General features: G+C 35.7%; 1 protein-coding gene across 2 annotated transcripts; it reads right to left on the bottom strand.

Moving 5' to 3' along the window:
- Positions 1-1,864: 1,864 nt before the first annotated feature.
- Positions 1,865-8,283, bottom strand: LOC106879831 (Y-box factor homolog). 2 transcript variants are annotated; one of them, XM_014929536.3, is made up of 6 exons: positions 8,106-8,283; positions 7,424-7,487; positions 5,509-5,542; positions 4,264-4,353; positions 4,035-4,166; positions 1,865-3,879 (listed from the first exon to the last, which is right to left on the bottom strand). In XM_014929536.3, the coding sequence occupies exons 1-6, from the start codon at positions 8,182-8,184 to the stop codon at positions 3,307-3,309; spliced, it is 972 nt and encodes a 323-aa protein (XP_014785022.1). In that variant the 5' UTR covers positions 8,185-8,283; the 3' UTR covers positions 1,865-3,306. The 2 variants fall into 2 exon arrangements, with proteins under 2 accessions (XP_014785022.1, XP_089217048.1); XM_089360922.1 differs by having other exon boundaries at positions 1,865-3,870; positions 4,026-4,166.
- Positions 8,284-12,108: the final 3,825 nt, after the last annotated feature.

A 12,108-nucleotide genomic window follows, 5' to 3' on the forward strand; every position in this document is an offset into this window, starting at 1 on the left:
AGGTGAGCAGGAATGAGAGAAGATCTAACAACCAAAATGGATAGACAAACATTGAGGTAGTTTGGCCACATGGATGGGATGGATGAGGAGTGGATGATAAGAGTGATGAAGGCAGAAGTGGTAGGAAGTAGAACCAGAGGCAGATCTAGACTTGTGTGGATGGATGGAGTGAGGAAAGCTTTGGTGGTTGGAAGTGTTGGAGTGAGATTATGATAGAAAAGCTTGGAGAGTTTGTGGTTGGATAAGTGAATTTGATGTTGTTCAAAGTGGTATGTAACCAGCATATGCTATCAGGCCCTGCTGCTGCGGCTCACCTCTGAGCTGAGAAATGAATGGTGTTTGTCTTGTGGCTACCCCCTCCTAAAAAAGAAAATTGGGAATAAGCCTGGGTAATGTGTATAAATATATATGCATACATATATGTACATATACACACACACACACACAGGGTTGGCCAAAAGTCACCCAACAGCAAATCAAAATTCCATAATTAATATTCAATTGTATTCATTCCAATTATGAATGTTTAATAATTGAATGCTGTGAGTTAAAATCAGTTATTTTTCTTTTTCAACATTTGTCTATAAATGAAGTTGCATCAAATAATTCCTTTGATATTGGAATTAAACTGGTTTGAATTACTGTCAGGTGACTTTTGGCCAACCCTGTCTATATAGAGTTGATTAAAGAAATTTCTGTTCTTAATATTTTACAATATTCTATATATATTCATTGAATAATTATCTCAATTCTTAATATATTAAACCAGTGTATCATGGATGAATATCCCTTTAAAAGGTTTAAATATCCTGATTGTAACTATATATATATATATATATACACACACACACAAACATATGCTAAACAGACATATCATATACACACAGTTTAACACCTTTCCAATTAAACACAAAATGTGATTAAAATATTACCACAATAAGCTTAAGATTTTTTAAAACTCATCTTTCATAAATAAAATGTGACATGTAGGATAAGGGAAATGTTTGAGCAAAGCTTTATATAATTTCTCAAGTTTTATTTAAAATTATTATGTTCAGTAAAATCTAATGTAGCATTGCTACCACCCAATCCAGAGATTGAATTTTAGTGAAAAAAATGAAAACCCTACTTCAGGAGCATTAATACCAACACCTGGTTGAAGCAAATCTAAAGGAACGTTTCCACTAGCACATTGTACTGTACCAATCCTTCAATTTATAACAGCTATTACAAGTTTCCAAGAAGCCAATTATTTGTCAACTGACTCCCAATAGTGAGTGACAAGTTTCACAACTTGGTCCAAATCAATACAAGGTATTTGGTTTGACTAATACAGGTTTGTTAGCAATTTTCAATATACACAAAACATATGCAAATCTGTCTTCCAAATTTCACTCAAAGTATTAGGTATTCTGTGGTTATAGAAGAACTTGTCAAAGTTGCATGACAGAACTGAACCTAAATTACAGTTACAAAGTTAATTCAACCACAGCCACATTTGTATCAGCCTTATTTTAGTATTCTCGCAAAAACTGAAGTTATTTTGGTCACAAGAACATGGTGAATAATCAACATCAGCTTTGGAATTCCTATTACTTTCAAACCAGCCCCTGAATATTAAGTAACTTTTACAGATACAGGTATTTTGCATGTTCAGCTATCTCATTACACTCCTTTCATTATACTAACTTGAAAATGCTATTAGAAATTTTGATAAGTGGGAACCACAAAATTTAGAAATTTGTCAACAGTAGAATAAAACTTGTATGATTCAATATCACTTAACATTTTAGTATTTCACAGAATATAGGCAATTTCCAATTCTTAACTAAATTTCACATTTAGTAAATATCAACTAAAAACAGACCATTATAATTCTTTTATTTACAAAATATCAAAGCCTCTCATATGAAGCTGCTGGTTCACCAGTTCAGCTTAAAAGAAATGTAGATTTTTCTTAAAAGACTGATCAAGTTCCCTTCTGAGAAAGCAGTTCACAACTTCAAGTATTCTCATAACCTGACTGGGCCATAGAGGATAACAAGGCAATCATGACAAAACAAGTCCAACAAATATAGCAATCATGCAAACTGTAAAACAGTCTTGAAGACATTTCCAGAATAATTTAGCTCTGCACAGTCAAACCAGTTCCATTGGTCAACTGTCAAAGATCAGATCCATTAGAATCCTAAGACAACAGATCACAAAGGAGAAAAAAAAAAAAATAGAGCTAAGTTCAAAATAAATTGATTCAACAAACTAAATCTTATAGACTTAAAAAGCAAGGTATAAAACTGCACTCCTTAATTCTTGATAATTTTCCTCAAAAGCTTCATGTAAAAACAAAATTTGCTAAGGATTAATTTTCAGACAATGCTTTAAAACCTTAATATTTCAACACTTAAATAGGTGTTTTAAAGATGATTGATGAAAGTTGAAATTGAAAAATATAATTTGAGAAAGATTAAGTTAAAATTTACATTTAGTGAGAAAAATAGATTTTAAAAAATTTGGTTTACTTTAGATGGGTAGGGGGAGTAAAAATAATGGTGGTGAGGTTTTCTTTCAAAAAGGAAAAACTCCACAAGTTCTTATCTGTCAATGAGCAAGAGTCCTATAGCTATAGACATCAAGCCTGCTATGAGCAACATTTGGTTTCTATGTCTCACATTTGAAACAACAAGCATTTGGCACAGAGCAGCAATGCTGATTTAAAAGCTTGTTGAAAGAAATGTTTATGCCTAATCAAAAAATTAAACATTAAAAAAAAAAACTATTTGCAGTTAAAATAAACACTAATTTGATAAATTATATCTAAATTTTACAAATGAGCAGACTAAAATCAATTCCTATTTACTTGAACATTAATTTGATTCAAGACAATGGTTAATTTAGATATCTAGAAACGACAAGAATTAGAGAAACCAGAAACTTGGTTGTATTTCAGAAACAAACACAAGCCATGTTGCTCAAGATGGATCTTTATTTCATAACGTAGCCTTACATCTCCCTGATAAAGTTGAACAGACTTTAAGGGCAGGGGCTATTAAAAGACAGGTGTTGGAGAATAAAGCAGGCAGCCCTCAGACAAAAATGTCTGCCAACCCAGTCAACTTGATGTTGAACAATGGGAGTTATCTGGATGGTCTTTCCTACAAGAAAAAAAAAAAAGCTGGTTGACATGACATTCATTCAACTTTATAAAAGGGAAATGGAGCATTTTACTAAATTAAAGTGATCTTACTAACACTGGAATCTTTCTTCCATTTTACTGTAGCTACGCAAGCTGTACTAAAAAAGACATGTCTAGGCAGCAGCCTGAGAGGCAGCTGGAGTTACCTCTGCACTTGAAGAGGGAGGCCCAGACATGCTGTCTTCAGATTTGTTAGGAGGAACACTGTCTTCTGCCTTCTGGTTACCACTTTCATTAATTCCTGGTTCACCTTCAGACAGCTCCCTCTGACCTGAACGTCCTCCCCGAGAACTCCATCTACCTCGCCTAAAGCTGCCACCACCTCTGGTACGTCTGGGTCGTCTCCGGAAAGCTTGGGGAACAGATTGGCCACTATCATCTTCATGTTCATTATCCCTTGGAGGGCCACCATGGGGATAGCGATGCATGGGAGGACGATAGTATCTACGGAAGAAGGGACGTCGCCGACGGAAAGGGGGAGGGCCATGCATCCTTGAATCTCCTTCACCAGCTGATCCATGCTCATCCTGAGGAACACTTCTAGACGGCATACCTCGTCTTGGCCCACGGAAGAAACGCTTTCTCCTCCAGTATGGCCTGCGCCTGGTTGGAGGCCTGTTCCTTTCTTCACTACCACCACCATCTCCACTTTCACCTTCGACTTCTTCTTTAGCTTCCTCACCCTCCTAGAAGAAAAAGAATTCAACTATAATTACATAAGAAACATTTTACTGCAAATTACTGCATTATCATTAAAAATTCACAAGAATTCAAAGCCTCTTAAACGCTACACCATTAATTTAAAACATTTGACAACGTAAAAAACAAAAACCCCACTTGCCTTCACTTCCCTGGCAGCACCTCGCCTCCTCCTGTTCCACCATCCCCGTCGAAATCTGCGTCGATCAGCAGCATATTTGCTGCCTTGCACATGATTTCCACCAGGTCCAGTGACATTGGCAGCTTCATTTCCCTACAATAAAGCAACTTCATTTAGATCTTTGAACAACCATGGGAGTATGAAGTTACAAGTTACTGGTTAAAAAAAGTATTCAAATTATACAGCTTACTTTTTCTCCTTCGACGACATCAAACTCGACTTTCTCACCATCCCCAACGCTCCTCAGATATTTACGAGGATTGTTCTTTATTATTGCTGTCTGTAAAAGGACGAAAAGTTACCTTGTTAAATTCGAGTATGATACTTTCTAGTTACAGGCTACTTGGAAATAATCGTAGCTTTAAAGTTAGTCAGATTCAAATCAGCTTCTAATCTATACTTTTCTATTGTGACTTAATACATGACAATTACCTTTCAAAAGCAGCAGGAAATTAAAGTCTAAGACCTTTAGAAATCGTTCAACATAACCATATAACAGTGTATAGTAACAACTTTAAATGAATATTATTGTAATGCGTTATGCAAAGAAAAAAAAATCTAAAAATATTTTTGACCTGAAGATGCAACCACAATTAAGTGTTTAAATGAACTTTCACAAGTTACATTACATGAGCAAATTATAATATTTTCAAACTGACAAAATGCCGACCTATAATTACTGTTGGAAGAAAGGTGAGTGTGTGAGAAAGGGGTCTTTCCAGATGGGTTCCAATATAATTTACATTCGAGTACAGCATTTTAAAATATCTTGACCAACTATATTGTCATTTTCTTGCTATAAATTAATATGAAAAAGTCGGCTAAGAAAATTATAGGCAAGTGTGTAGATGTAAACAAGAGTAAAATGACATCTAAAACTGTCTAAAAATGAATGCCCTCAATTTCAAAAATACTTCCATTCTATACATTTCATAATCTCATTAAAAACATTAGATAAACTTCAATTTCCAATGAGTACTAACATTCTACGCAACTGTACGACCTACTAGAAATAACTAAATCTCCATATCACACGGACTTAAAGAAAGTACATGGGATAAATGTACCGACTGAAAAAAAGAAAAAAAGAAAACGAGAATGATCGGGAATTACCCATAAATCTGTTACAGGTAGGAGGCTAAACAATTTCAAAATACAAATCCCAACGTTACGGATAAAACTTGTACACAAGTTATTAACTATATTTCAGTTGACATGTTTCGAGGTGTCAAACTGTTGAATGCATACCAACAAAGCATTTTAAACGGGATCTTTTTTTTTTTTAATCAAAAATTAAGCACTACCAATTTATTTTTTGTTTGCAATAAATTTTCCATAGTTTGCTTAAACATTCATGAAAGTTCAAAATTTTACGAAATATTTCAAAAATAAAAGGTTTCAGAACACCGCGACCCCACAAATAGTTCAAACTCACCTGATGTACAAAAACATCCTCCTTCGTATCTTCCCTACAAACGGAAAAAAAAAAAAAAAAAAAAAAAAAAAAGCAAATTTTAATTCTTGCGATGGTATTATGATCACATACAATTTATCAAGTGCAATTTACCCAGTGCTTAACAACGACAATTTAATATGCCTATATTGCAAATAGTGTAGAGATTCATTTAGAGCTGAAAAAAAAAAAAAAAAAAAAAAAAAGACTACCACTAACTAGTCGTCAACCATTTAGCGACATACACTGTCAGTACAACTCGGGAACAGACATCTAACTAAATCTCACTTGTTGACCTAGATACCAGTTTTCTTCCAGTAAGAGCTAACCTTGACGAAAATTCTGCAAACTTAGGATCTCAAAGAGAGAGTAACACGGAGTGAGAGATCTAAGGATAAATTTAGAAATAAACTAGATGCGCTTTAAATTTAGTCTATTTATAGGTGATATTGAGGACAATGTGAGACATCAGTAGCAATGTAGGTTAATTCACAGCCACTACAAAAAAATAAAAAATAGTCTAAAGCAAATATCTTAACTGCATCACTATTATCGATATCTTTTGAAAAAAAGTAATATGACGTCGAAAGCGACGAGAAGTACAATGGCCGTCAGAGTGAGCCAGAGTTGCGTTAGTGGCAGACATTAAATACGAGCAGTTAACACATTTCAAAATAGAGACTTCCTAATGTAATATATATTAAATGTGCAAAATATATGAGAAAGAAGGGGGGGGGGGGGCTCCAGGAAAATACCTCCAAATAAGGAGGCTAACAACGATAGATGGGAGTACTGCACATTCAATGTGAACTACATAAAACTGAATGTGCGTCATCAGAGTGAAGAAAGTTAATAACGAATATTTATCAAAAGTACAACGCAGTAGAAATTATCAAAAGCTAAATAATATTCAAAGTTTGATTTTAATGCTACATTTCAAGAAGAGTGAATCCCGTTTAATTTTTAAAATTACAAAAATTTTCCTAAAAATGCAGTTAAAAGGGTAACGGTAACGATTGCAGAGACGCCATCCCAAAAAATTTAAATTACAACATTTAAAACAAATTCCTTAAATCATGTTACAAAATATACAAATTTTTATATTAATTAGAGTTACAAAGAGGAAAAGGAAGTGAAGAACGATAGGGAATCAGTAGACTTTGTAAGGAGCACAAATTAAGAGAACACCAAAAAAGGTAGTAGTAGCCTGATCTATTGAAGAGAGACCACGTGTTTGTAACTAAAATACTATGAGCGAAGCACATCGATGATTCTAGTTGATAGGACAAACCTGAAATGGCACAGGCAGTCCTCCGCCTAGTTTAAAGGGTTGAAAGAGTCGAGGCAAACCAGGTGAAGCCAATAGAAAACGAAAATGCTTCGAAAGAGATTTAATCTGCCACGTGTCAATAAAACCATCTATCTAGGTAGGAAACTAATCTAACAAAAATACGTTGACTCCACATGAAGGTGTACAGCAAAAAAAAAAAAAAAATTTTAGGTAAATTCACAGCAAGTGAATATAAAAGGCAGCCATATATAAACATTACTGAACCCCACTAGCTCCAACTAAAAATAAAGGACTTCGTTGAAAAATAGGTCTTCTACAGGTCTAAATCGATTTCTATTAACATCTCGATTTCGCAACAAAACAATCAGCTCAATCTACGATCCAAAAGCACTCCTACACACCGACGCTTCAGCCAAGATGCCAGTTATTTTACCTAATGGCAAACTAAAAGCAGACATTCCACAGTGGAATGGCGTGAACCTGCAGGATGTAGGGGAGGGGTACAAAATACCACACATTCTACACTTTAAGATTGTTGCTGGAACCGAGCCTTACACACATTTTTTCCTTTCACAAAGAAACGATAGAAGTATTTTATTTACTAACCGGTTAATAAAGCCATATCCACTTTTTACGTTAAACCATTTAACCGTGCCGGATACTTTGGAAGCTGAAAAAGAAACAAACGAAAACTGAAGAGCAGCAGATTGTTCAAAATATGCACAAAACACATTTTGTTTTGCTTTTTTAAGTGGGCATTTTGTTTTTGTTTAAAACGGGGTTCGAAAGGTTTCTATGTGCGTATAAATATGCGTGTCTATTATATGTATGCATCTAGAAGATACAGGCATATAATCGTGTAATCACATTAGTGAAGTGGGGAAGGCACGAATATTCCTTTTCGTTTGTTCTGTTTATATCCGAAAAGGAGGGAAAGATAACGAAAAAGTAGTACCTTTACAGTTCACTTGAAAAATTATTTAAGCACTAAAAGTTCGAAACAGAGCGTCTACATTAAGACATTTCCGATGATACGAGAAGGTAAATCGTATCAGAAATAATGGCAGCAAAACAGGCACAATATATTAGTTGAAAACCACGAGGTGACTTTTTCTTCTGTCTTTTTTTTTTTTTTTAATAAGAGAAATATTTTATAAAACAATCACGAAATTATAATGTATAATTTTACACAATAGCTACTGACTGAATTAAATAGCCTCTTTATAGCCACGCACTGGAACCATGGCGAAGCGTTAACAAATGACGTCCAAATAAGTAAAATGTCTACCTATAATCTTTTTTCCACTTGCAGCAGGTCTTTCTGTAGCTTCCACTTCCCCCTCTGGTTGTTTCTCAGAGTCGGACATGGCTGTTGATGGTACACTTCAGATGTTAAACACACGACCCTGCGGTCACTGGACACTCACAATCTCTCTCTCTCCCTCTTTCGTTCTTTGTTCACCTCTACTCATGATGACGACTGCGAGAATTTATATGTGTGACGCCGGTTGCTACGAGCAGTTTTATTGGATAATTTTAAAGAAAAAATTAAAAGAATTCTTTTGATTGGTTAATATTTTCTCTAAGTAATTCCAAAATTAGAAAATTCGGTGAGCGTTTTTATTTATTTTAAATATTTCTTTCTAAAGAACGCAACTTTAAAAAAATTGTAGTAATTCTTTAAAACCAGTTTTTTTTATGATTTCTATTTTTATTTTTAATCTTATTACAGAAAACCAAACAAAGCAAATTGAAACAACAGAATAAAAGAAAAAAACTGACTGTTGAAATTAATGATAAAATAATTGTTCAGAAATAAATAATGATTTCACAAGTATTATTGATATCAATGATAAAGTAACTATAGACTTCATAATGAGTTGAGGAAAATTTGATGTTGAAATAAATAGCGTAGCTGAGGGAGCAATGGGGACCGACCGTCCCGAGCAGTACTTTTATGGTTGACACTTTCGTTTTTGATATATAACCCTATATTGGTCGTTGGGGGCGGTAAATGAAAGAGCTACCTTGGTTATCACTGGCTACGTCACTGATATAGAATTACTTTTTGCTGATACTATATAAACTTTTAGGAAAATAGTTCTGAAAAGTTATTTATTCCTTATTTACTTAAATTTACAATACTTACAGTTTGTATGTAACTTCATTTGGTCATTTTCACACCTACAAGATATTCCAGACATTAATGTTCTTAGGCACAGTAAAACGTTTAGGGAAAATAAATTAGATTGTATGATGCCCAACCTGCCTGTATAGCATTAAAGGCCTGAGAAAAATCACTTGATTCTTGCAGTAAATCTCCACATCAGATTTTTAATATTGGAAGCAACATGTATATATTTCTCAGCTGAAGATTTTTGTCAACCAAATATTTTCTTGTGACACTGGTGACCCTGTCTCACAAACACTATGTAGTTTTTCATCAATATATCAAGCAACTTCAAATAACAACTTTGATATCAACATATGTCATTTGAAATACTGCCTGCAATATCACCAACACTAACCCAAAGCATTCATGTCCCTGAGAGTCTCAACATGCTGGATATGTGATCCAACTGTGTGGTTGATATACTTAGATGCACACTTCTACATACCCCGTCCAGATAACACCTGCATTTCATTTGTGAACAGCCTCCTTCTGCCAGACATCCTGCCATAGATCTAAAATTTGATAATATTTCTGTCTGGCATTGTCTCTTATGAAACTCTCAAGTGAAAAATATGTCAAAATCACAGCAGCATCAGTTGACCAGTTGCTTATCACTGAATAGATGAATAACGTTTCTCTTTGTCTCCTTAATGACATGGCTGATTGTTGATGTATGCATCCAGAATAGCTAGGAACCCCCAGTTTTTGGTCTGTAGATATTATATTAATCTTTTGGTAATAATGGACCAAAAAATCTTTCCCCCAACATCTAACAGGGAGATCTTTCAAAATTAATCAAGCCCTGAATTCTGCTATGTTGAAAGGTGTGTGGAGTTCGAGTTTTGGAAGTGCAAAGGAAGAATTTGTCAATGGAATATTTCTTCTAGGGTTCCCATGTACTGCCACTACTTTGCTTTTCATCTCTTTTCTGGAACACATCAGCCTTCCGCTTTTTGGTTTGCTGAGGAGATCAGTTGCAAACTTGAAGGGGTTATTAAAAAAAAAAACCTCTCTCTGTGCTTTTTCCAGAGTGACTCTGCCCTGCAAAACGGAGTAGATTTCTTCATGACTCTGAGCTAAGGTGATTTAAGCCCACTTTTCCTTTATCATCTTCTTTATACTTTTTCTTCAGTTGTCATACTTCTTGCCTCAATTCTGCTTTCTGACACTGCCTGTCACTGGTATCATGCTTCTTGTTGGTTTTTTCTTTCCTTTATACCAAAGGCATCTTGGCATGTCAGTTATACCACTTGAACCATGGTTTTTACCTTCTTGTTCAAGTCCCTGTCCAACTATGCTTATCTCAGATCTGCTGCTGGTGGCAAATTCAACCATAGTTTCTTCTTGGAATCCTCAGGAATTCCAGATTTATCCACTCTTCTTGTGCACTACCTTGGGTACTGTTGTTTGCCTTCTGGCCTTGGTCCTTTTCTGATAGACAAGCAGTGCTATTACTCCCAGAACTAGGCCTCTGAGTAATATTAGATGGGTTGTGTTACTGTAGTACTTTGATCTGCCTTGACAAATCATCATGCCTTGTTTGCTCTTCAATACTCCACCACAGGTATTGTATTTCCTTCCTGTTTCACCCCATTGCCTTACCGTTGTTCGGTCTTGTAGTCTGACAACTCTTATGTGAGTCATTAACCCTGTGTTTTTAACAGATTATCCTCCCACTCCTTAGTCTACTTGGGAGTCTTCCCTCTGTTTCATGCTTGTAGCTTGCTGCCATCTTTCTAAGCTGTTGTCCATTTTGTTCACAAATGTCAGTGGGTCTTTCCTCATCACCAATGGGCCATTCTCCATAGTCATAACATTACGTGTGAAATAAACTTTGGTGATGCTTAGATCCACATGGAAACTACAGGAGCTACTCAGGAATATTTCAAGCTTCTCTTCTGAATCCATCACATTCTCAGAAGCTTTTCTATATCATCAGCAAGTATCTCAAGCTCACAAGTATTTCACCCCTTAGCTCATACACGTTGCTTGAGTGAGAACAGCAAGGATTGAATGAGTTTTATCTGTCTATAGTAGAGTTTGAACTCAGAGAATAAACAACTGAAGTCAATAATGTAATATATCTATTCTACAGGGTAGACTAGAGGAGGAATTTCAACCATGTTTCGTGGTCTGCTACCACAACAGCTCCTTTATAGGATCCAGTTAGCTCAAGACATCATCAGGAGGAACCATGTCTGGTTTCGGCCCCTACTCCTTTACCGTTTTGACGTGGCGGGGCTCCTCCTTTCGGAGGTGTCTTCAGCTCTAGTGTTGGGTGCATGTCTTCTTTCACTGTTTGTGACTGTTCTAATTCAACTGTGGAATGTCCCTCGCTATGGTTATTTTCCAGGAGGTTCTGGCCACACGTCTTACGGCTCATCAACCCGCGTTGTTGAATTACTTTCTTCTGACATACCTTCCCTTGGTGGATTAGGATCCAGTTAGCTCAAGATATCATCAGGAGGAACCACGTCCGGTTTCGGCCCCTACTCCTCTACCGTTTTGACTAACAGCATCAGCAACCTGAGCACTCATCCAGAGTATCACATGCAGTGCCATGTCATGTGTTTGGGACATTTAAAATAAAAAGAGAAAATTAGAAAAAATAAATGCCTTATTCTTCTTTTTAAAAAAATGTAATAAGAACTTCATTCCTACATTTGCAGTCTGTACTCTTTGTGGAATTTTAAAAAGAAATTATTATTATAATGCTTGTATATTCATATTGAGATGCAGTCAGTAAGGTGAGGGTTGGCAATGAGTATGGTGATTTATTCAGAGTACAAGTAAGGGTTCACCAAGGATCAATCCTCAGTCCCTTCCCTGTTCATCATAGTCCTCCAGGCAATAACAGAGGAATTTATGACAGGCTTCCCCCTGGGAGCTCCTCTATGCTGATAACCTTTTTCTTATAGCTGAATCAATACCAGAACTAGCAAAGAAATTTCAGGTGTAGAAGCAAGGTCTGGAATCAAAGGGCCTTAGAATTAACCTTGCAAAAACCAAAGTCTTAGTAAGTAAGAAGGCAGACAAATCACAGATGCCTTCAAACAGGTGGCCCTGCTCAATCAGTAGAAAAGGCATAGGTAGAAATTCCATAAAATGTACCCAGGGT

The sequence above is a fragment of the Octopus bimaculoides genome, chromosome 12 (genome assembly GCF_046866305.1).
Source record: "Octopus bimaculoides isolate indiv1 chromosome 12, ASM4686630v1, whole genome shotgun sequence".
In the NCBI taxonomy this organism is placed as follows: Eukaryota; Metazoa; Mollusca; class Cephalopoda; order Octopoda; family Octopodidae; genus Octopus; species Octopus bimaculoides.